Source organism: Erinaceus europaeus, chromosome 12 (genome assembly GCF_950295315.1).
Source record: "Erinaceus europaeus chromosome 12, mEriEur2.1, whole genome shotgun sequence".
Classification (NCBI taxonomy): Eukaryota; Metazoa; Chordata; class Mammalia; order Eulipotyphla; family Erinaceidae; genus Erinaceus; species Erinaceus europaeus.
In genome coordinates this window covers 32897548-32923818 of record NC_080173.1, presented here as the reverse complement: position 1 = coordinate 32923818, position 26271 = coordinate 32897548, and the positions used below count along the sequence as shown (strand labels likewise).

The following is a 26271-nucleotide window of genomic DNA, read 5'->3' as shown; positions in this document are numbered from 1 at the left end:
CACTCTCACTCTCTGCCTCTGCTTCTTTATCTTGGTATGTGCATTTTTTTTCATTATTTTAAAATTATGTATTTCAATTCTCACTTGCATTGCTGGAGATCCAGCCCAGAGCCTTCATGTAAGGAACACTCTTTACCTGTTAAGTTACTTCCTTGGCTGCTATTCTTGCTCAATATTTTATCATGAAACATTTTTTTTTTTTTTGCCTCCAGGGTTATCGCTGGGGCTCGGTGCCTGCCCTATGAATCCACTGCTCCTGAAGGCCATTTTTTTCCATTTTTGTTGCCCCTGTTGTTGTTATTATTGTTATTGCTGTTCTTGGAATATTATGTGCTGAACCACACTAAGGCATTGGACATAAAGATCATTGTATTAATTTCAAAGAATTAGATAGTTATATACAAAGAAAAAAAATGGCACCATTCCTGTGAAATACTCAGTAAAGGAAATCAAAAATTCTGCCACACATGTTACACATCCAATTTAAGGGAGAGGTAATGCTCATGTAAGGAATGCTCTTTACCTGCAAAGTCACTTCCTTTGCTGCTATTCTTGCTCAATATTTTATCATGAAACTTTTTTTTTTTGCCTCCAGGGTTATTGCTGGGACTTGGTGCCTGCCCTATGAATCCACTGCTACTGAAGGCCATTTTTTTCCATTTTTGTTGCCCTTGTTGTTGTTATTATTATTTTTATTGCTGTTGTTGTTGTTGGATAGGACAGAGAGAAATAAAGAGAGGAGGAGAAGACAGAGAGGGGGAGAGAAACATAGACACTTGCAGACCCACCTCATCGCTTGTGAAGCAACACCCGCCCCCCACAGGTGGAGAACTGAGGGCTTGAACCGAGATCCTTGTGCTGGTCTCTGTGCTTCACAGCATGTGCTTACCCTGCTGCTACTACCACCCAGCCCCCATCATGAAACATTTTAAGCTGAAAAAATAAAGGCACCTTTGGTCCATACTCCCAGAGGGTTAAAGAATAGAGAAACTTCCAATGGAGGGGATGGGAGATGACATTCTGGTGGTGGGAATTGTAGGAAATTGTATCCCTCTTATCCCACAATCTTGTCGATCTTTACTAAATCAATAATAATAATAATAATGAAGTTGAAAAATAAGAAAACATAAAGCAGAACTTGGACTGGGTTTGGTGTATTGCACCAAAGTAATAAAGACTCTGTGGTTGGGGGGAGGGTTCAAGTCCTAGAACATGATGGTAGAGGAGGAGCTAGAGGGGGTTGAATTGTTATGTGGAAAACTGAGAAAATTACACATATGCTTCTAAAAACCTCTTCTGTTTCATTTGGTTTAATCCCCCCTGCTTAACACTATTCTATTTACATAACCACTTCATTCTATTTACATAACCGCTGTTAACAAGCACCACCCTCCCTCCAGGGCATTGGTGGTTCAGTGATAGAATTCTTGCCTGCTCCGCCCCCTCTCCTTGTCATACCCTGATTTTCACCAGTCACTTTTCTCTCCACCCTCTCTGCATTGCATCCTGTTCCCACCCTACTGGGCTAGTATATTTATAAGGACAAGATTGTTTGTAGTAGTTTAGTTTAGCTTAGCTTGGTATAGATTGTACTGCGTCCTGCATGAATAAAGAGACACTGCGTACAGCTCAGCCATGAGTCCCTGGTCATCTGTTACCCGCCCGTGAAGCCAGCCCGGCGAAAACAACAACAAACTACTATATTTTACTGTTGACTGTAAACCAATAGTCTTCAATAAAGAAAAATAGTTTAAAAAATACAAGCATTTAATAGTGTATATATGTATGTTTACTTCCTACAATCTATGAGTCTATATTGACTTTTTTATGCCTTTATGCTGGCCATTTTCCCCTTTTTATTTTATTTGATAAGACAGAGAAATTGAGATAGGAAGGGATAGGTAGATAGGTAGATAGATAGATAGATAGATAGATAGAAAGAAAGAAAGAAATACATGCGCTTAATCCAGTGAGTCACTGCATGGTCCCCAACATTGGTATTTTAAAAAATTTATGTATTTGTCTTAGTCAGTGAAAAAAGAAAGACTCCAGAATACTGCTCTGGCTATATGTAATGCTAGGGATGGAAACTGGGGCCTTGGGTTTGCAAAGCACGCTGTATTAACTTTTTTTTTTTTTACAGAGACAGAGAGAAATTGAAAGTTGGGGGATATTAGGAGGGAGAGTGACAGAGAGACATCTGTAGCACTGTTTCACTGCTCATGAAACATCCCCCCTGCAGGTGGGAGTTGGATGCTTGAACCCAGGCCTTTGCGCACTGTAATGTGTGCATTCAACCAGGATGCAACCACCTGGCCTCATTATTATTATTTTTTTAACCAGAGCACTGCTCGTCTCTGTCTTACAGTGGTGGAGGGGACTGAAGCTGAGAATTTGAAGCTTCAAGCATAGGAGTCTTTTTGCATAATCTTTATGCTATACCCCCTACCCTGTATTAGCATCTTATTATATTTTCTTCATTATATCCTTATCTATCTACTCTTTCCACAAACTACACATTTATCTCTCTTATTATTGGAACTGTCAAAATAAATCCCAGGGAGTCGGGCTGTAGCGCAGTGGGTTAAGTGCAGGTGGCGCAAAGCACAAAGACCGGCATAAGGATCCCGGTTCGAACCCCGGCTCCCCACGTGCAGGGGAGTCGCTTCACAGGCGGTGAAGCAGGTCTGCAGGTGTCTATCTTTCTCTCCTCCTCTCTGTCTTCCCCTCCTCTCTCCATTTCTCTCTGTCCTATCCAACAACGACAACAACAATAATAACTACAACAATAAAACAAGGGCAACAAAAGGGAATAAATAAATAAAATAAATATTTAAAATAAATAAATAAATAAATAAATAAATCCCAGACATCTGTTACTAAATAAAGTCCAAAGGGATTAGTTGTTTTTCCAAATTGAAGGAGATAGGTTTCCAGATACAAAAAGTTCTACAAAGCTCCAGGAAACATAAATCAAACCTAAGTTTATTATGGCACATAAAAATTAAAATGGCAAAGATCATAGATAGAGAATACTAAAGGTACCCAGAGAAAAAGCAAAGAGTAGCATATAAGGGCACTCCCATAAAACTATTTCTTAACCAAATTGCTAAAGGCTAAAAAAGCCTGGCAGCACATATTCATAGTTTTGAATGGCAAAGACCTCCACCCAAGAATATCCACCTAGGTCACTTATCAGGTTTGAAGAGTGATAAAGATCTTTTCGGAGAAGCAGCATTTAAAGGAATCCCTACCACTAAGCCAACCCTACAAGGAAAACGAAAGACTCATATAACAAAAGGAAAATACTGAATGTTCTCCCTCATATGAGAGAAATGAAGAAACAAAGCAAAGGAATAAGCAAAATCAAATGAAGACAAGCTTTTGGTCTCAGACTGCAAAACTGAGGTTATGAAGAGGATTTGGGGTGAGGATAGTGAGTTGCAGGAATGTGGGGATTAGTGGTCTTTGGCAGAGGGAATTTTTTTTGGGGGGTAAAGATTATTTATTTGTTTATTCTTTATGTATTTATAGAAAGAAAGGATCAGAGCAGCAGCTGACACATAGGGTGTTGGGGATGGCACTAGTGACCTCATACCTGAAATTATAATATTTTATCCACTGTATTACTTCCCAGGTCGCTGGTAGAGGGATATTGATGTTTTGGTGAGGAATGGAGGACTGGCAACACATTTTGAAGAGGTGGGAAACTGTACTCTACCAGGTGCATGCATCACTGCCTGGCCCTTGATCTGGATTTTTATAATGTAATTTTTCAGACCGTATAAAACTATCAACTTAAAATTAGTGCTTGATACTTCTATGAAAAAAAAAAAAAAGGAAAAAGCTCCTTGAGGGGTCAGGAGGAACTGGTTAAGCACACACACATTACAGTGTGCAAAGATCCAGGTTTCAAGCCCCTGGCCCCCACCTGCAGGGGGAAAGCTTCACAAGTGGTGAAGCAGTGCTGCAAGTGTTTCTCTGTCTCTCTCCTGCTCTGTCTTTCCTTCCCCTTAATTTCTCTCTGTCTCTATCCAATAATAAATAAGTAAATAAAACAAAAAATTTAAAAAGTTTTTTTTTTAAAAAAAAGCTTAGATTTATTAAATTTCACTTACAGTTGTCTTGGCAGGGCAAGATGAATGTTCTGCTCATGGACTGGAAATTCCCCACCCCTCCATTACTCCATTTGCTGACCCTCTGGTTGGTTCCAATATGATGTTAATGATCCTATAATGAATACCCCTCTTGAGAAACTGAAATCTTCTTGGAACAAAGCATGACTTTGTGAAAGTAGTAACATTGGGCTTCCAAACAAGTTTGTAAGTACTTGATGGAAACATTTGTTTGGATATAGAGGAGTCTTATTATTTTGGTTATTTGTTTATTTTTATGTATTTATTTTGATGAGAAATATGTACACACACACAGAGAGAAACAGAGAGTAAGAGAGAGAAACAAGAACATTGTGCAGCTCTAGCCTATGGTGGTGGTAGGGATTGATCCTGGGGCCTCAAAACCTCAGGCATGAAAGTTTTTTTTTTTTCCGTAACCATTACGCTGTCTCCTCAGCCCTTATTTATTTTATTTTTAACCAGAACACTACACAGCTCTGGTTTACGGATGTTGTGGGTAGATTTAACCTGTGACTTTAGAGCCATAGGTATGGAAGGTTTTTTGCATAACCAATATGCTATCTCCCCTGCCTATTGAGGAATATTAAAAGTGCAAATTATTAAGTGTCTGTATGCTCTGCCTGAAATATTTCAATACAATCAAATAGTAAAACAAACAAAAAAAATCACAAAAGCCAACAGGAAGTCTCCACCCACATAGATTCCTCAGGAGGAATAAATAGCTTGCTTGGCCTTATCCAGTGTCTCCCAGGTCCACAGGGGTGCTTTGTGACATTAATAGTGAAGACTCATTGTGGAGTCTATGGCTTGGCACTAAAAACTTCCCCTCAAGTTTGGATCTAGCACATGGACATACAACTATTCATTTATCACACTAAGAATCCATCAAAAGGCTTTAGACACAAAAGGGGAGGAACAGATTTCCTTTTGCCCTTCCCCACTGACCTTTTAAAACTTCATTTGAAATTGTTAACAGAGAAAAGCTTCAAGAATAGAAGAAAAAGAAAAACCTCCTACACATGCTTTGTTCAAGTTCACTATTTTTAAACATTTGGCCACACCCCCTTAGGCCTCCCTTTCTTCATCTCTCTCTCCCTTTCCATATATATATATATGTTTATTTTTCCTTAAATTATTTGAGGATTCATGGATAATGCCTCTTTATCCCTTAATACTTCAGTATTTATTTCCTCTTCTAAAACTAGACTATCCCTCTAATTTGGGGAGAAAGGTTGACCTGGCTATTCTCATTTATACTTTTATGCAATAATCATGAACTTTAAGGGTGAGAAGGAACCTAAAGGTGTACAGTTTTACTCCTTTATTTTACGCACATGGAAACCCAGCATTAGTAAGCACCAAGGTCACATTATCCAGTAGTATCTGGGAAGAGAAGATACCCTTTTTTCTGACTCTTCCTACTCAAGACACCATGAGGATCACCTGGTCCAAAGTGTCAAATAAATGTGACCGGGTAGGCATTCTACTCATCGGGCTTTCTCTCCAGGCTTAAATCAATTTTGTAAATGATGAAGCTGTGGCTCAGAGGGGATTTAAAATTTGTTTAAAGTCACATAAAAACTTACTTGTGGGGGCTGGGTTAAGCACACACAGTAAGAAGTGTAAGGACCCTCGCAAAGATCCAGGTTTGAGCCCCCAGCTCCCCACCTGGAGGGGTGTCACTTGACAATTGGTGAAACAGGTCTGCAGGTGTCTTTCTCTCCCCTTCTCTATCTCTCCCTCCTCTCTCAATTTATCTCTGTCCTATCTAACATAAAATGGAAAAAATGGCCACCAGAAGCAGTGGATTCATAGTGCTGGCACTGAGCCCCAGCAAAAACCCTGGAGGCAAATAAAATAGATAAGTGAATAACTAACTAAATAAATAAACAAATAGTTACCTACCAGGATTCTGCAGGCAACTATATCTCTTTGCTAAAGGACTTAAGACTAATTTAAAAAATTTTTTTTTTATTTATTAGTGAGAAAGATAGGAAGAAAGAGAGAAAGAACCAGACATCACTCTGGTACATGTGCTGCCAGGGGTTGAACTAGGGGCCTCTTGCTTGAGAGCCCAGTGCTTTATCCACTGAGCCACCTCCTGGACCACACAAGACTAATTTTTGTGGTGGGGAAGTAGCATAGTGGTTATGCAAAAATGTTCATGTCTGAGGTTCAGAGGTCTTAGGTTCAAGCCCATAAACCAGAGCTGAGCAGTACTTGGTAAAAAAAAAAAAAAAAGATAAACACAAACACACAAAAAAATCATAAACACAAAAACTTATAATTTTCCTTTCAGTGAAGGAGCTGATACACTGATATGGAAAACATTTACAGTCCTTCTCTTTCTCTCTGTCACCATCCTTAAGAGACCATTCTTCTTAGGATACAGAGTTAGTGACTAACCTTCCAAGTGCCTTGCCCTTCTAGTCCTAAAATGGGTAGGTCACTGTTTCCCTGGGGCTTTGAATATCAGAGTTAAAAACAGTTAAACAGGTCTTTCTTTCTAAGATTTTATTTATTAATGAGGAAAATAGAAGGAGAGAGAGAAAGAACCAGGCATCACTCTGGCACATGCACTGCTGGGGATTGAACTCAGAACCTCACACCTAAAAGTCTAATGTTTTATCCACTGCATCACCTCTGGGACCAAAAAACTTGTGTTTTTTAATTTATTCCATGTCTTTCCAAAAATGCCTTTAGGCTTAGGTCAGCCAGGTGTAATTCTGTTGTTTGCGAAAAATACCACATAAGTCAATAACAGTAGACTTAGGGGCATGTGTGTGGGTGGTGTGGGTGGTGTGGAGGTGGGGAATACTGCTGGGAGATAGCATAATGGTTATGGGAATAGATTCTCATGTCCAAGGGAGGCTCCGAAGTCAGGTTCAACCCCTTGCACCACCATAAGCCAGAGCTGAGCAGTTGTCTGGGGGGAAATGAAGGAAAGAAAAAAGAAAGAAACCACGAAACTAACTAGAAACACTGGCCAAATAGAACTGTGATTTAGGTTGATTAAAAAAAAAAAAGATTGGTACTAGTTATACTCTTCCTCAGAGCTTACTTTGGACTTGCATTTCGGGCTCCTTGCTCTGCTGCTAGTTTAACTATGACACCCTGTTTTCACACTTCTATAAGACTGTTCCTGGAAAAGCAGAGTAACCTTTCTATTGCTTGCAGATCTCAGAAGTGTCTTCAGAAAGATGGGGCCCTTTCTTAGCCAGCAATGATTTTTTACTCCATCGCCTCAAGCTACTCCATCTGGGCAATGAGAGTGAAGAAATCAGATCTAACTTGAGTGCAATAGCCCTGGATGGGCTCCTTGCCTTCCTGAGTCCAGGACAGTGGCCAACAGGAAGTGAAGATTCCAACTCTTTGTCTTTCCGGACAATCTGTTCCTGACCCTCCTGGGAGGACATGGAGCAGGAACTCACACAGATGCCAGAACACACTGTCTACATAATGACATTAGACAGTGCAGGCTGAATCGGCACTCGGGGAAAAAAAAATCTCCATAAATACATATTTGTCTGTAGAAAGGTTTCCAAGCTCATGTTAAGAAGGTTTTCTTTCTTTGAAATTTAGTAATTAGTTAATATCTGAAAAATAATTACATATTGTACATAGTTACATATTATTTTATATAATTAACATTATGTAGATTTTGGCATTATTTTTTCCTTAAAGATTTATTTATTTACTAATGAGAGAGAGAAAAGGAGACACAGAGAGGGAAAGAGAGAGAGAGAAAGAGAGATGGAGAGAACCAGAGCACACTACTCTGCCCCTTGTAGTGCTGGGGATCTAACTCAGGACTCCACATTTTTTTTTTTTTGCCTCCAGAGTTATTGCTGGGGTTCAGTGCCTGGACCACAAATCCACTGCTCCTGAAGGCTATTTTTCCCCCTTTTGTTGCCCTAGTTGTTTTATCATTGCTGTTATTAATAATATTGCTGTTACTGATGTCGTTGTTGTTGATAAGACAGAGAGAAATGGAGGAGGGGAAGACAGAGAGGGGGAGAGAAAGATAGACACCTGCAGACCTGCTTCACTGCCTGTTAAGCGACCCCCCTGTAGGTGGAGAGGGGGGGAGGCTCAAACCGGTATCCTTAAGCCCATATGTGCGCTTTGCACCGTGTGTGCTTAACTTGCTGCGCTACCACCTGACTCCAGTACTCCACATTTGGAAGTCCAACACCCCGGGGGTCGGGCGGTGGCGCAGTGGGTTAAGCGCATGGTGGCACAAAGCGCAAGGACCAGCGTAAGGATCCCGGTTCGAGCCCCCGGCTCCCCACCTACAGGGGAGTCGCTTCACTGGCGGTGAGGCAGGTCTGCAGGTGTCTGTCTTTCTCTCCCCCTCTCTGTCTTCCCCTCCTCTCTCCATTTCTCTCTGTCCTATCCAACAACGAGCAACATCAACAATGGCAATAATAATAGCCACAACGAGGCTACAAGAACAAGGGCAACAAAAAGGGAAAAACTGGCCTCCAGGAGTGGTGGATTCATGGTGCAGGCACCGAGCCCAGCAATAACCCTGGAGAGAGAAAAAAAAAAAGTCCAACTCCCCATCTACTATACCACCTCTCTGGCTGTTTCAATACTATATATATATATATTTAAGAATTTGTTGGGGGGGGGGGCCTGGGTGATGGTGCATCGGGTTAAGTGCACATAGTATGAAGTACAAGGATCCCAGTTTGAGCCCCCAGATCCCCACCTGCAGGGGAGTTGCTTCCCTTTCCCTCTCAATTTCTCTCTGTACTATCAGATAAAATGGAAAAAAATAGCCACCAGGAGCAGTGGATTTGTAGTGCCAGAATGGAGCCTCAGTGATAACCTTGGAGGCAAAAAAAAAAAAAAAGTGCTATATAAGAAAGAAAGAGAAAGACACAAACAGAAAGACAGAGAGAGAGAGATCCACATGATGCAGGTGGGGAGCCACGGGCTGGAACCGGATCCTTAACGTATGTCCTTGGGCTTCACTGCCACTTGTGCTTAACCCGCTGTGCTACAGCCTGACTCCCTAATTAATGTATTTTAAGAAAAGAAAAATTATCTGGAAGGATACAGTTAAATACCATTTATGGTATCAGCTTGAGACTCAAAATTTTTGGTAAGATTAGAACAGATTTTTTTTCTTTTGCTTATTTGGATATAAGCAATAAATATGTGTTGCTTTATTAATCCAACAAAAATCAATAAAGATTAAAAAACAAATAAAGTAAACATGTATTTAAATATAGTATGCTAGTTTAGAATCAGACATCTAAATCTGACCAATGGGACTAATATTGATTGTTCATAAATATGAAAACAGAACGTCTCTTTATGTCTAGTTCTACTATAATATCTTTTAAAATTCATGTTAGACAAATAAAATAGGCTTTCTTTTTTTTTTCAAGAAAAAAATGGACAGTGGTGCACCCAGTAGAGCATGTTACCAGGCATGAAGACAACAAGCCCCTGATCCCCACCACAGGGGGGAATCTTCACAAGTAGTAGGGCAAGGTTGCAGGTGTTTCTCCTTCTCTTTGCCCACCTCTTACTTAGTCTCTCATGCTCTACAAAATAATAATAATAATAACAATAATAACAGAAGAAAGAAGGAAGGGAGAAAGAAAACAGAAAGAAGGAGATGGAGGAGGAAAAGAAGGAGGAAGAGAGAAGGAATGCATGGTCCAGGAGGAGGTACAGTGGGTAAAATGCTGGACTCTCAAGCATGAGGTCCCTAGTTCGGTACCTGACAGCACATGTACCAGAATGATGTCTAATTCTTTCTCTATCTTCTCTTATCTTTCTCATGAACAAATAAATAAAATCTTAAAAATAAATAAATAAAGGGAGTCTGGCGGTAGTGCAGCGGGTTAAGTGCACGTGGAGCAAAGCGCAAGGACCAGCGTGAGGATCCCGGTTCAAGCCCCGGGCTCCCCACCTGCAGGGGAGTCGCTTCACAACTGGTGAATCTGGCCTGCAGGTGTCTTTCTCTTCCTCTCTCTGTCTTCCCCTCCTCTCTTTATTTCTCTCTGTTCTATCCAACAACAACGATATCAATAACAACAATAATAACTCCAACAATAAAACAAGGGCAACAAAAGAGAATTAATAAATAAATATTAAAAAAAAAGAAAAAAAACTTAAAAAAAAGGTTCTCTCATGCCAGAGGCTCCAAAGTCCCAGGTTCAATCCCTGCACTACCATACACCAGAGTTGAGTAGTGCTGTGGTTTAAAAAAAGAAAAGAAGAAGAAGAAAAAGAAATGGCCACCAGGAATGGCTGTGTCATGTAGGCCCTTAGCCCAGTGATAACCCTGAAGGCAAAAACAGAGGGGGAGCAGGAGGAGAAGGATAAGGAAAAAGAAAGGGGGTGGCTCTCATGCTTGAGGCTCTAAATCCTTTGTACCATCACAAGCCAGAGGTGAGCAGTCTTCTGTTACAAAAAAAAAAAAAAAAAGACAAGAATTAAAGATGAAAAGAAAGAGGAGGTATGTTACCATATGCAAGGAGCCAGGTTGAGCCCCTGCTTCAGATGTTCAGGAGGGGTGCTTCAGAAGAGGTTAAGCAGGTCTGCAGGTGTCTTTCTCTCTCCTCTATCTCCCCTTCCCCTCTCGATTTCTCTCTGACCTATCAAATAAAATAGAAAGAAAAAATGGCTTTTTATACTACAGTGGATTTATACTACAGTGGATTTTTATACTAGCTCTGAGCCCCAGTGACAAACCTGGTGAGGAGAGAGAAAGAGAGAGAGAGAGAGAGAGAGAGAGAGGAGTTGGGACTGCTATGACCTGGAAGGATAAAGCATCCTTCCAAGATATAGATAGGCTGGAAATGCCAAAAGAATTCTGAAATTGTTCTCCACACAAAGATATCATGAGAACAGTGTCTACCACATGATAAATACACAAACTCCTGAGTGCTAGCCATATCATAAGGGAATAAAAGTACTTGTCCAGGATCCTTTTGACAGTTACTACTCAGATTCTCTTGTTTTATTTTTTTCATAGAAAAGCATTGCTAAGGGAGCCAGGCAGTGGCACAGCGGGTTAAGCACACAAGTCCTGGTGTAAAGCACAAGGACTGGCATCAGGATCCCGGTTCGATCCTCCCCCCCCCCCCCCCCCGGCTTCCCACCTGCAGGGGAGTCTCTTCACAGGTGGTGAAGCAGTTCTGCAGGTGTCTATCTTTCTCTCTCCCTCTCTGTCTTCCCCTCCTCTCTCCATTTCTCTCTGTCCTATCCAACAACGATGACATCAATAACAACAATGACGATAAACAACAAGGGCAACAAGAGGGGAAAAATATAAATAAATAAATAAACTTTTTTAAAAAAGAAAGAAAAGCATTATTAAATGGAAAAAAAAATTCTTTACTTGTCTTAAGGTAATTATTTCTATACTATTTGCCTATGCACCAGGAAGCCTGAAATAGATGAGCAGTATCTCTGGAATGTCTGGGCCACTCCACCCTGAGCACCTGGGAAATGAAAGGGTATTTCCGCTCATTAGAATTTCCCAACCAGAACAACTTTCTTTATTGGGAAGAGGATCAAACTTCAGTTTAATAAGCTGGAGTGCTCCATTAAAAATATTACATACTCTCAATTTTAATCTTTGACTATTCCAGGCCTCTTTAATTAGAGTGCTCACCTATATTTGCTATCCAGATACTCTAATTAAGTAGTTGCATGAGTGTTCCATAATTCATTATATCCCATGTCATTGGTTAAAGTCCAGTTAGATTATTATCAGTGAGGTAGGTTTGCAGATTATTTGAATTTACAGACTTGCCCCCTGCATATATGAAATATTTATAGTTACCTGTCTTTCATGATGTACTAATTTTGTAATTCTCATATTTTCTTTGAAAGGTAGAATAAATCGCAGTAATGATAATAGTCACCAGTCCATTATAAAGTCAAAACTTTAAAAGGCAAGGCTGGGTGGTGGTTAAGCTCACATGTTACAATGCACATGGACACAGGTTCAAGCCCCCAGTTTCCACCTGCAGGGGAAAGCTTTGTGAGCAGTGAAGCAGTGTTGCAGGTGTCTTTCTGTCTCTTCTCCTCTCTATGTACCCCTCCCTTCTCAATTTCTGGCTATCTGTATCCAATAAATAAATAAAGATAATTTAAAAAAATTTAAAAAAGTTTAAAAGGCAAGAGAAAGCAATAACATGGAAATGTCACCCTAGCGACAGAGTCGTGGCACACCTAGTAGATCACACATGTCACTATATTAGTAAAGCAACCCCTCGAGGCAAGTGGAGTTCCTTGCGCAGTCCTTGCACTTGGCATGATATGAGATTGACTGGGTGCACTACCAAGAGGCCTCCTAAACATTCCTGTATCCCCTTCTTCGATACCTCCTCCCATCTCTGGTGGAACTAGACCCCAAGTATGACAAGACACCTGCCCTATTCAGTGAGCTATCTTTAAGCACCTATTATCTTCAAGCATTCTTTCAAGTCTCAGGTCAAATTATTCTGCATGTCACAATTATTTCTGATATACTCATCACAACAAGGATCTCACTATGTCATTGTCTAAACTGTGAGCATTTTCAGGGCTTCTCAAAATAGTTGCTTTCCCCAGACAGTACTTTTAGCTCACCTGCATGTTAGCTGTTGGGCTCAAGCAAGAATCAGTAGTCATGGGCCCCTTGGGATATACCTAAAATAGACTTCCTAACTTTTCGCAAAATGGAGAGCCCAAATCTATTCTTCTATATTCTTACATTTTATTTATTTTTAAGTATTTTATTGAGAGAGACAGAGATACAGAGAAAGACACAAAGAGAAAGCCCAGGCTGCTCAGCTCTGATTTATGGTGGTACTGGGGACTGAACTTGGGACCTCAGAGCTTCAGGCATAAAAGTCTTCTGTATAACCAGTATGCTGTCTCTCCAGCCCCCTTATTGTCTTTTATTCAGGTTAGCTACCCTTTAGGGAAACTAGTCCCTGATTCCTTTTTCTTTGTATATATATATTATTGGATAGAGACAGAGAAATTGAGAAGGGAGGGAGGAGATTGAGAGGGAGAGAGACAGAGAGACACCTGCAGCACAGCTTTACCACTCGTGAAGCTTTCCCCCTGCAGGTGGGGACCAGGGGCTTGAACCTGGGTTCTTTCCCACTCTAATATGTATGCTTAACTGGGTGTACCCACCTCCTGGCTATTTGGTCCTTGAGCCATCTAGCTCCTAGTGATTGACTTTATCTTAGTCATGATCACAACAAAATGAAGTTCTTTGTACCTGTGTATGTCACTCCCCAATTTCCGGTCCTATCCCACAATGCTCAGGTGTGTGCTCAGCGGCAGGGTTTGAGATTTTGCTCTCAGACTTTTGTGTCCCCAGGGCTCAGCACAGAGTTTAGGATAAGGCTATAAATTTTGTATATAAATATGAATAACGAATAATAGTTATTTTTTGGAGGGCAGGGGAGATAGCATGATTATGCAAAAACACTTCCAAGCTGAGTCTCCAATGTCACTGGCTCAACCTCTAGCACCACCCCAGACTAGAGCTGAGCAGTGCTCTAGTAAAGAAAAGGAAAAAAAAAAAAAACTTTATTGAGCAGCATGAATTTACCATCTCAAATTTTCACAAAACAGGTGAGTTAAGTGCTATCTCCAAGGTTAAAGGAGATAAGAAAATGTGTTCAAGGTGACAGGGTAGTGGGCTCTGCTGTTAAAGAGATCAGAATGCTGCCACTATTGATTCTAAATTATTAAGATTCCTTCCCATCAGCTTTTTTATTTTTGTTTTTTAGAAAGCCAGCAAACTAGTTCACTTGGATAGTGTGCTGTTTTGCCATGTGATGTGACACAGCTGTGAGCCGGTCCCCAGTGCCCTGAAAGATTTGATGTTGTGGTTTCTTTCACCTACCTTAAAAAATGGGGGCAATACTTCCGTTTTCCTCAAGTTAGATATAATTCAACCTTTCTCTGGAAGCACCATGCATTTAAACTTTCTGAAGTCATATTATCTCCAGGGTACAGTTTGTGTTAGAGCCTTGGTGGACATATGAGATAACCTGTTTTCAGAATGAAATACAAAACTATGAGAGTTTTACTCCTGGCCTGAAAGACAACGATTACTTTAACCGGGAGAGGATGAACCTTCTCATCGCAAAGGCAAATTTTTAGACTTGTGAGAATCTGGTTGGTAACACCTAAGGTGACTCTCCGGGACTGTATTGCCCACAACTAAGATGGCTGCTAATGAACATCTCCTTTGGATGTATCTGTTGTCTTTGCTCATTGGTACTTTTAACGAAAACTATAATCAATAAAATTTACAAAAATTTGTCTCCTAATTACCTAGATGGTAACGTAGGAAGCTGTCATGTTTTGTTTCATACACTTTCAAAGGGGCAAATGTTTTCTTGCCCTTAACCAAAATGGTCGTAACGATGGTCCCAGGGTTTGAGGTTTGCGGCCCTTAAGTAATATGGCGTCCTGAGCCTTGTTAAAAATTAGCGTGCCCTCTTTCTTGCCCTTGACCATCATGGCTACCACGGCGTCGACCACGTGACGCGCCGGCCTACGGCGCGGGAGAGGAGTAGGAGGGCCCTTGAAGGGTGCGCGTTCCCGTGGTGGTGCACCGGGTAGGTTTCAGTCAGAGTCACTATGGCGGCCGGCGCTGGCAAGGTAAGCTGAGGCGGAGGAGGCAGCGGCAGCAGCAAGGGAGGTTGGACTCCTTGAGGCTTCCCGACGCTGTATGTTCGCAGCCTGTGGGCGCAGAGGTCGGCCGAAGACTGGGCCAGCCGCTCGGGCTGGCGGCGGGCGGGTTGAAGGGGTCGAGGGCTGCGGCGGGCGGGCACCGGCGCCTGACGGCCGTTTGTTTTGGTATTTTCCCCGCCAGGTCGGAAAGTTTCCTGCGTCGTCGGGCACAGCCTGAGCGTGTCCCGTGGGCCGCGAGTTGAGGAGGCTGCGGCGAAGCCAGCCCAGGGCCTCCAGGCCTCTCTCCTCACCTCCCGGCCGGCCTCCCTCCCCCCCTTCTCGCCCGCCGGGAGCTGCGGCTGCTGTCCCTGAGATGCGACCCTCGCGGGGGCGACCCTGAGCGCCGGCGGCCGCGGTGCTGAGCAGCGGCATCAGCAGCCGGGAGCCCAAGCGTCCGGGGACTAACTTCCCGAGGCCAGAGCCCCGGCCACCGCAGCCTTCCGGGGGTCGCCCGCGCTCTGTCCTCACCGGCCCGCGGAGCCAATTCCCCGCCCTGGTCGCGGGGACGCCGGTCAGGTGCCCGGGAGTCGGGGCCGGACCGCCGCCCGCGCCCCCGCAGCTCCCCAGCCGCTCCGCCTCGCGCCTGGCCGGGGACCCCGCACCCGCTCCGGGGCGGCTTCCGCGCTGCAGGGGCCATGCAGACTGTCCTGCTGTCTGTCTAGACCCTCCGGCCTCCCGCTTCGTCTTTCGGCGCTGCAGCCGCGAGGCCCCGGCGGTGTCTGCCCGGAGGAGCCCGGCTCCCTCTTGCCCCGGCCGCGCGGAACCGACCCTTCCTTCATGCTGCAGTGCCGCAACGTTTCCGCCACCGAGGGGGCCCAGCGGCCGCGATCCCAAACAAAACGGGAGCATCGGAGCGTGACTCATCTGCTTGGATACCTTCAGTCCCCAAACTGTCTTCCAGGAGTTTTCTTGGCCGTCGCTGTCCTATGTGTGAGCCTTTCACCTCCAGGGAAGATGGACTGAAAGCTGCGGGTCGGGGGCTTGGCGCTGCTGCGTTGTGCAGGAGGTGATGGGGCTTGCTTTGGCTCGGCTTCCTACCCAAGAGAAGAGTTGTTGATGTTCGCTGGTTATGCATAGACCATGCGCAGCCTGTTGTAATTTACAAATTCTGGGGGGGTAGGGGGTGTATGTAGGCTTGCGAAGGGCCTTCCTGATCTGGTGGAACTCCTCTTTGTCTCTGGTCGGAGAGACACCCCCAGCCTGTCCTCGATGCCGTCAGCCTTGGCCATCTTCACTTGCCGCCCGAACTCGCACCCGTTTCAGGAGCGACATGTCTACCTGGACGAGCCCATCAAAATCGGCCGCTCGGTGGCTCGCTGCCGACCAGCGCAGAATAACGCCACCTTTGACTGCAAAGTGCTGTCCAGGAACCATGCTCTCGTATGGTTTGATCACAAGACGGGCAAGGTAATGTCACCGCGTCGCCTGGCAGCCTTTTACTCTTTCACGTCCCTTTGCCCTCTTCTTCTGCCCACTGTCCGCCTGATCTCAGGCTTTTGCACCCAGAAGAGACTTACAGCCAGGCCACTGAACCAACTTTCTCTGTGTGATTTTGGTCCCAGTGGAAATTTAATTGAGGTGGTTGAATGGAAAACAGAAGGGTTTGTAATGAGATGCCCCGGGAGGGTGATGGCATCTTGATTAAGTGGTCATTCCCAGTGAAATCCCATACGCCAATCCCTTTCAGAAAACTAGACAGTGAAGCTTGGCTTCTTGCTTTCAGTCTTTTCTGGTAAGGCGAATATGCAGTTTAGTGCTTGATTAAACATGCGGTGGTTTCCAAAGTGATTCAGGGAATCTGTGGCTGGGATTACACAGGGGTTCAAGTGTCTCAGTGGTGAGGTGTGGTTAACAGGTAGTTTTTAGTGGGGTTCAGACCAAGGCCTTTCTAGTAAGGTCAAATGTTTCTGTAAATTTATGTTTTTGATGGGTATTTACCCTGAAAGAAGTAATTTGCAATTAATTAATCAAAGGTAGTGCTCAACTCTAGTTGATGGTGGTGCTGGGGATTGAATCTGGGATTTGAGAGCCTCAGGGATGAGAGTATCTTTGCATACTATCTCCCCTTGCCAATATATTATCTTTCTGTCTTAAAATATCTTTTTTTTGTTGTTATTTTCGCAGCATTTATACTTAATACATCATACTTAATGCAAACAAGCAGAGGGAATAATTAAAACAGTATCAGGAAATTTATTTTCTGAAATCTCGCCACTTCTTTCCCTCTTTTTTTTTTTTTTTTTAAACTTTTCCTTTCTTTAGCTAAGCACTGCACAGCTCTGGTTTATGGTGGTGCAGGGAACTGAACCTGGGACATCACAACCTCAGGCATGGAAATCTTTTTACATAAGTATTATGCTATGTCCCCCCCCAACCTTATCTGCTTTTGTTATTACCTAGAGGTTGATAGGATGGATATAATGCTCTTCATTTTAAATGTGACCATTTTAGTATTTTCATATTGCCGCACCCTAATTTCCTGTACTGGTAATGGTTATATTTTAATGCAAAAGAAAAACTATTGCCCTTTTAGTTTTCAAAACATGCTCTTCATGTGTGTGCAGAGTATCATCTTTGTGCTTAAAAGGTTTTAGATTAGTTACAGTCAGTTCCAACTTAAAGTTATGTAAGACTAATAAGAATATCTCAGGTTTCACCTCATGACTTTTTGCTCCTTTGCTCAGAGTGAAGTGGTTAAGTTTTTTTTAAAAGAATAATTTAAATTTTTAATACTAGTATTTTGAAATCAAACCTGAATCTCAAAACAGAGAAGGCAGTATATGTCTTCTAAATGAAGGAATTATAGAAATGATCTTTTAAAGAAAGGGGAAAAGATTGCCCAAGTGCTATGTGATTGCATAATTCTACCTATCCCCTACTTTTTGTGTAAGATAAAAACTGAAAAGTAAAATTTCCTGTGCAACACAGGATGCTCATTACTTGTGGAATAGCCCCCCTCCTTTTTTTTTCTCTCTGGAAATTAAAATTTGGATCCCGCAGAGATTTCATAGATTATTCATGATCTTTTAAAATGAATATTCATTGAACTCATTTTTTCTTTACTCAGAAACTTAATTCAAGTAGCTTCTACAGTTTTTATGTCCCTGGGCCACAGTTAGGAACAACTTAATTAGATAATGAATAGGTTTGCTCAAAGTATATACTCTGAAAATGCATGTTCTTTACTTGATGCAATACTCAGAGAAAACTCAGATTTTTTTTTCCCTTTTACTTGCCTGAAAAACAGTGATTATGTGAATAGTGCTTTTCATGGCTCTACTACAATCCCTACTATAAGTTACCTTGAGATGATTTAAGAATAAGTCAGTAGTACATGCTCATTGCATATGTTGAGATGATATGTTAACATTTAAATGGAATTTGTTATTAGAAAAGCTTACCTGTTAAAGGTTATACAGCTTATTCCTGCCATTTTCACTGCATCCACCATTCCCTCTTTATTATCTAAAATACAATCTGTATATGAGATCATTACCTTCTAAATATAGTTACTTTACCTTCTAATCTAGTTAGAACAACCTGTCAGACCTGTGGTCAAATTTAGTTAGGAATTAACTGTTTAAAATTTAGGTTTGAACAGACTGTGGGCTTTTATTGAGCATATATTATGGCCACATATCTGAGGTACACTATTTCAAAGAAAACCCACAGTCCACATTTTAATAAATATTATTGCTTTTTCTTTGTTAAATTTTCCAGTTTAAGGATTTTTGCTGTAATTGTCTTATAACGAAACTGGGCTAATATCAATATTTACTCCCAGCAGATTCCTTTGTACAAAACAAGAATCTACAAGAATCTCCTTCTGTCAGTATCTTCTCAAGCAAACTTTTTTTTTATTTTGTTGACTTTAGAGTTCTTTTGGGAGAATTACTTTGGCTGACCATTTGTTCTGTATAATGTTTTTATAGTGTTCCTTGCTTTGTAGTTGTTAGATCTTGGAGAGGGACTTTACATTATGTATCTGATTCCTATTGTTTTGTGTAAAGTAGATAAGTAACTGAAAAAGGCTCTTGTGGTACCAGCTGTGAAGTGCCTTGATGATCAGTCTAAGGACCCTTGGGCTAGGAAAGCCAGAGAGAATTTCGTGCAAAGCACTGACAACAAAATTCAAGAGTGATGAATACCAGTACATTGAATAGCCTGGTGTAAGGAAGACATGGATAGTTGTCAGTTTAACTAGTACTTGTGCACTGTGTACCATGCCCTATTCTAAATGCTTCACATGTTAACTTATTTAATGCAAGATAGGGACTTACTTAATTTAACTTATTTAATTCAAGATAGGGACTCACTTTTCTCACTGAACAGTGAGGAAACAAAGGCACTTCTCACTGAACAGTGAGGAAACAAAGGCACAGAGAAATTGGGCTCACTCAGGTTCATAAAGCTCCTAAATAGTAGAGAAGGAATTTGAACTAAGGTATTCTGACTTCTTTTTTTTCAATATTTATTTATTTATTTCCTTTTTATTGCCCTTGTTGTTTTTATTGCTGTTATAGTTATTATTGTTGATGTTGTCATTGTTGGATAGGACAGAGAGAAATGGAGAGAGGAGGGGAAGACAGAGAGGAGGAGAGAAAGATAGACACCTGCAGACCTGCTTCACCGCCTGTGAAGTGACTCCCCTGCAGGTGGGGAGCCAGGGGCTTGAACTGGGATTCTTATGCTGGTCCTTGTGCTTTGCACCGCCTGCGCTTAACGCTGCGCTACCGCCTGATTCCCTGTATTCTGACTCGATCCTACAGTGTAGAACCCAAGCTTTAATCACCTTGCTACTCCAAGGTTTTGCAACAATTTCTGATGTAATTTTGTAAGGGCACAGATCAAATAGTAATGGATATGATTAAATACCAGAAAATGAAAAAGACATGCTTGTTAACTTGTCTATTAGAAATGGAGAGAGAGGCTCTGTGTAGATTGAAAATTTAAGGGATGGTTTTAGGAATGAGATGTTCTTATGGGTGAGATGCATATTGAACTAAACCACAGAACTTTTTAAATATGGCAATATGTAGATACATAGAGAAATGAATTTTGGGTAAAAAGGAATTGCTCAGTAAAGGAATAAGAACAGGGATGAAGAGACAAATTCCAAGGACATTACAAGGATGTCATTGGGCAAAGAATCTCCAGAATTTGACAGCCAAGGTAATTTGTTCCTTCTTCCATATATTTGTAGAGATTCTTGATCCAGATTTTGGGAGAATGATTGATTGATTGAGTGTGTGTGTGTGTGTGTGTGTGTGTGTGTGAGAGAGAGAGAGAGAGAGAGAGAGAGATGAAAAATAGGGGGCTGGGCCGTAGTGCAGTGGGTTAAGTGCACATGGTGCAAAATGCAAGGACCCTGCTCAAGGATCCTGGTTTGAGACCCCGGCTCCCCACCTGTAGGGGGATACTTTACAAGCGGTGAAACAGGTCTGCAGGTGTCTATCTTTCCTTGTCTGTCTTCCTTTCCTCTCTCGATTTCTTTCTGTCCTATCCAACAATGGCAGTAATAACAATAACAAGTGCAACAAAAAAGGGGAAAAATGGCCTCCAGGAGCAGTGGATTCATAGTGTATAGGCACTGAGCCCCCGTGATAACTCTGGAGGCAAAAAAAAAGAAAAAAAAAGAAAAAAACGGGAGTCGGGCGGTAGCGTACCTGGTTAAGCGCAGGTGGCCCGAAGCGCAAGGACTGGAGTAAGGATCCGGGTTAGAGCCCCCGGATCACCACCTGCAGGGGAGTCGCTTCACAGGCGGTGAAGCAGGTCTGCGGGTGTCTATCTTTCTCTCCCCCTCTCTATCTTCCCCTCCTCTCCATTTCTTTCTGTCCTATCCAACGATGACATCAATAACAACAACAATAATAACTACAACAACAATAAAAAACAACATGGGTAACAAAAGGGAAAATAAATAAATATTTTAAAAAAATTTTAAAAAAGAAGAAAAATAACATTTAGAGGTGCTGGCTTTTGTGAGAAAGTAATTGATTTGACTTATTATTATTTTGCCTCTAGGGTTATTGCTGGGACTTATTGCCTGCACCACGAATCCACTGCTCCTGAAGGGCATTTTTTCCCCCTATTTATTCTTATTGTTATTGCTGTTGTTGGACAGAGAAATCAAGAGAGGAGGGGAAGACAGGGAGAGAAAGATAGATTCTTGAAAAGCAACACCCCCACCCCCCCACCCCCCCACCCCCCCGCCGGTGGGGAGCTGTGGGCTCAAACCAGGATCCTTATGCCGCTCCTTGAACTTCTTGCCATGTGTGCTTAACTCACTGTGCTACCACCCAGCCCTCAACTTATTCTTATTATTTTTTTTACTTCTTTATTGGGGGAACTTACTATTTTTTAAAGACACAAAACACCCACCCGCTCACAAGATTGATAGGTTAGAATATTGCTCATCTGGCATAGTTCCTCAGCAGCCCTTGTTATGTTTACGGCACATTAATGTAAACACATTCAGAATGTCAGGTCATGTATCTAAAACACTTATTCATTTCCTTCTGTGCTACTTTCTAGAACAGTGGGAAAATTTATGAAATAATTTATTATTTTTCCATTATTAGAAATACAAGTGGTATACAGAACAGCAAGAGAATTCACCAGGTGAGGTGCCTGACATGCCATGTGCTCCAGCCAGGTTTGAGATTGGTCCCTACCATTTTTTTTTTTTTTTTGCCTCTAGGGTTATTGCTGGTGCTCTTGGAGGCCATTTTCCCCCCCTTGGTTGCCCTTGTTGTAATTATTGTTGTTGTTGATGTCGTTCGTTATTGGATAGGACAGAGAGAAGGTGGAAGACAGAGAGGGGGAGAGAAAGATAAGACACCTGCAGACCTGCTTCACCACCTGTGAAGCGACTCCCCTGCAGGTGGGGAGCCAGGGGCTCGAACCAGGATCCTTACATGGTCCTTGTGCTTTGCGCCACATGTGTTTAACCCGCTGTGCTACTGCCCAACCCCCAGTCCCTACCACTTTAGGGGAAGCTTCGGTGTAGTGTCTTTGCCTTTTCCTCTGTTTTTTCATCTATGTTTCTCTTTCTGTCAGTCTGGAGTGATGAAGCTCAAGCAACAGTAACCACTCTTCCCCCTTCCAACCTCTCACACACCTTTAACACACTTTTTCCTACTTAGTTATTTGACTTTCCTCAGGATAATAATAACCTTTATCTTCTCAGACTCCTGTTTGATTTCTCAAGTGGTGCTCGTGCTAGAGTTTAGTTCATCCTCTTAAATCAGGAGGAGGGTATCTGTCATTGTGTTTTAAGGGAAAAGATTGTGAGAATTTTAAAAAATTTTTATTTATTCACTTTTGTTGCCCTTGTTGTTTTATTGTTGTAGTTATTATTGATGTCATTGTTGTTGGATAGGACAGAGAGAAATGGAGAGAGGAGGGGAAGACAGAGAGGGGGAGAGAAAGATAGACACCTGCATACCTGCTTCACCACTTGTGAAGCAACTCACCTGCAGGTGGGGAGCCAGGGGCTCAACCGGGATCCTTACGCTGGTCCTTGCGCTTTGCATGCATGTACCCTATCTTTCTCTCCATCTTCCCCTCCTCTCTCCATTTCTGTCCTATCCAACGATGATATAATGCTGATTACTTCCAAATGCCCCGTGTAGGAGGTGGGAGTCTGTGGGTGGATAGTGTGGGCCACAGTCCTCAATTTCCACTGCTGATCTACTTAATACAATCCCAGGAGGTGTGTAGAACCTCTAAGTTCACTTTGAAGGGCATAGCAAGTCCTCCAAAGGTGACGAGGTACCCTTTGCTGTTAGCACCTGTGTTTGAACCACTATTACAATAAATAGTGGCCCTTGGGTTTAGGTGCTAATTATTTGTTTATTTTAATGAGAGATATGAACACACACACACTGACCATAGGGCCTCAGGCATGAAAGAGACATACACAACACACACCACACACACACACCCTCCCCCCAGGGACCATAGGGCCTCAGGCATGAAAGAGACAAACACACACACACACACACACACACACACACACACACCTCCCCTCCCCCCCCATACCCCCCTCTGTCCCCCAGGATCATAGAGATTGAACCTGGGACCATAGGGCCTCAGGCATGAAAGTCTACTGCATAACCAGTCTGCTATCGCCCTAGCCTCCATGAGATTGATTCTTAATGTTTGTCAGTTACTTAAATCAAGAGAAATGGTAACATTTGTTAGCTGCTGAAATGTTCTTTTCTGCTTATGTTTCTCTGACTGCCACTTGAAACAGTTTACACTTCTGCTCAAAAATCTTGGTTGTTAATTTTTAGCATGATGTACAACCCCCTTCAACATATATATCTTCCACTTCCTACCATTTTCTGTTTTTCTTTTTCCTTTTATTCCTAACTCTGTGCAGTAACTATGTCACTGTTGCAAGAACAAGTGCCTTTTTAAATGTTTTGTCATTCAGAATGATCTTTCCCCTTCATCCCTTAAGGCCAAGTTTAAAGCGAAACTGTCCCTAACTTACTGAGAATTAATTGCTTCTTCCTCTACATTCCCATAGAACTTTGTATATAATTTCATTATAAGACTCAGACAACAAAATACGTATGATGCGGATTATTATTTTCCTGCCAGATGTGAGCTTGTGAGAATAAGGGAATTGGCACTATATAAATATTTGAATGAGTGAAATGTGTACGGTGGTGTATTTTTGCAAACTCTGAGATGGTTCATTCAAGGGTAGATGACCATTTGAGTTAGTTCTCAATTTGAGATACTGGACTCAGTTGGCTTTATTTATTTATTACCAGAGCACTGCTCAGCTCTGGCTTATGGTGGTGCAGGGGATTGAACCTGGGACCTTGGAGTCTCAGGTATGAAAGTCTTTTTATATAACCATTATGCTATCTACTTCACCCCCTCAGTTGTCTTTATATGTCATTATTTGGTAAGAATTTCAGTGTTCAAGACATTTCATTAAGTGAGGATTATAGGTACTATCATTGGTGATACTAATTTGATCTGTTATATGCAAAATAATATGTTTTTTAAAGGGATTTTTAATATTTAAAGTGCTTATTTTACTTGATTTGTACAGTACTGTCTCGTTAAAGTGTAAAGGCAGAGTCTTTAGGGTGATTCCTTTTTATCCAAGAAGTATTTTATATTTAGAGGTTGTTTAAGATCATCTGTTAGTAACTGGGGAGTTAGAACCAGAAGCTGTATTTGCCCCACCTCTTTTACCCAATAAAAGCCAGCTGTAAAATGTATAGATATTATAATGAAAATCTATCTGTTGTGTTCTTGAAAGGTAATCTAAACTATTTTTTTCTGGGTACATAACAAAAATGCTTGTCATATGACAGACTTAGTAAACTTGAGTTAATGATTTCTCTGAGCCAACTAGCATTTTGAAAATATACCTTGAGTATTTCTGGCAATAAGCACAGTTTTCTTAGAATTGAATTCAGAGTACTGATTTGCATTTGGTTGTTTATGAAAATGAATGAAACAACCTTAGAAAAATTTGTTTGCTACATAATTTTTTATTCTTTTTTTAAAAAATATTTTTATTTTCCTTTTTTGTTGCCCTTGTTTTTTATCATTGTTATGGTTTGTTATTATTGTTGTTACTGATGTTGTTGCCAGATAGGACAGAGAAGTGGAGAAAGGAGGTGAAGACAGAGATGGGGAGAAAAGACACCTGCATACTGCTTCACCGCTTGTGAAGCGACGTCCCTGAAGGTGGGTGGCTTGGGGCTCGAATCAGGATCCTTAGGCTGGTCCTCAAATTTCGTGCCATGTGTGCTTAACTCGCTGTGCTACAGCCCAACCCCCATTTTTTTTTTTATTCTTTATTAAAGAGAATAGCTAAGGAATTGAGACATAGCTCAGCTGGGGATGCTAGCTAGCTCACTCAGTAGATAATGCACTTTGCCATGTAAGAACTCCTGGGTTCAAGCTTAGGCATCACACGTGGATACCATGAATGGTGGAGCAGTGCTGTGGTGTCTCTTCTCAAGGTCTTTCTCTGTCTTCTCTCTCTCCCGCTAGAATAAAGAATGAGAAAATTGGCCCAGGGAGGTCACTCACTAGTGTTATCACGTATATATGAAGCCCTGGGCTCATTAAAAAGAGAGGAGGGGGCTGTGAGAGGATAGCTGATATATGAAAAGAGGAAAAAGAAGTAAAATTTATATAGGTCTTTGACAACATGGACATTTTTAGTGATCAGTATTATATCTTTTGTCAAATACACAATTTGCTTAGATTTTAAATTTATGACACAAGTATTACTTTTTTCCCCCCTCTCATTCTTGTTGTCTTTGTTATTATTACCGTTGTTGGATAGGATAGAGAGAAATCGAGAGAAGAGGGGAAGATAGAGGGGGAAAGAAAGATAGACCTGCTTCACTGCTTGTGAAGTGATCCCCCTGCAGGTGGGGAGTTGGGGGCTGGAACCAGGATCCTTACACCAATTCTTGTGCTTTGTGCCATGTGCACTTAACCCACTGCACTACTGCACAGCCCCCTTACTTTTTTTTAAATATTTATTTATTATTCCCTTTTTTGTTGTCTTTTTTTTATTGCTATAGTTATTGTTATTATTGATGTTGTCGTTGTTGGATAGGACAGAGAAATGGAGAGAGAAGGGGAACACAGAGGGGGAGAGAAAGACAGACAACTGCAGACCTGCTTCACTGCTTGTGAAGAGAATCCTCTGTAGGTGGGGAGCCAGGGGTTCGAACTGGGATCCTTATGCCAGTCCTTTCACTTTGTGCCACTTGCGCTTAACCCGCTGTGCTACTGCCTGACTCCCTCCCCCTTACTTTTTTTATTTATGTGTATTGTATCAATTCTTTTATGCTTATACTTTTTTTTTTTTTCCTCCAGGATTATTGCTGGGCCTCGGGGCTTGGGTTTTGGTGCCTGCACTACGAATCCACTGCTCCTGGAGGCCATTTTCCCCATTTTGTTGCCCTTGTTGATGCCCTTGTTATTGTTGTTGTTGGATATGACAGAGAGAAATCGAGGGAGGAGGGGAATATGGAGATAGGGAGAAAAAGATTGATACCTGCAGACCTGCTTCATCACTTGTGAAGTGACCCCCCCCCCCCCACAGGTGGGGAGCCGGGGGCTAGAACTGGGATCCTAATGCCGGTCCTTGATATATTTTTTAACAACTTTTTTTGGTGCATTTACTTATTTAGTTATGCATATAAAGGACAGGTTTCTGTTCTTGTGAAACTTATATAAATGATTTATCATAATTTAAAATGTACTTTTTAGTGACTAGAAGATAGCTCACATAGTAGGGCATGTGCCTTATCTTGTGTGAGACCTGCGGTTAAGCCCTGGCACAACATGGAAGAGCCATGACACTGGGAGAAGCTCCTATGCTGTGGTGTTTTTCCCTTTGTCTCTCACTTAAATAGAGTGAAAAAAG

General features: G+C 41.9%; 1 protein-coding gene and 1 non-coding gene across 37 annotated transcripts in view; one reads left to right on the top strand and one right to left on the bottom strand.

Annotated features, from left to right (window-relative positions):
* The first annotated feature begins 14647 nt into the window (after positions 1-14647).
* Positions 14648-26271, top strand: part of SLMAP (sarcolemma associated protein) — a 148472-nt gene continuing 136848 nt past the window's right edge. For all 36 annotated transcript variants that reach the window (XM_060203063.1, XM_060203064.1, XM_016187299.2 and 33 more), the window contains exons 1-2: positions 14648-14777; positions 14992-16256. In XM_060203063.1, the coding sequence (XP_060059046.1) occupies positions 16059-16256 (198 nt within the window). In that variant the 5' untranslated portion in view covers positions 14648-14777; positions 14992-16058. The remainder of the gene's footprint in view (positions 14778-14991; positions 16257-26271) is intronic.
* On the bottom strand, positions 22564-22695 carry LOC132542297 (small nucleolar RNA SNORA68). Its single transcript, XR_009553389.1, has one exon. It is a non-coding gene; the product is annotated as a small nucleolar RNA SNORA68 (small nucleolar RNA).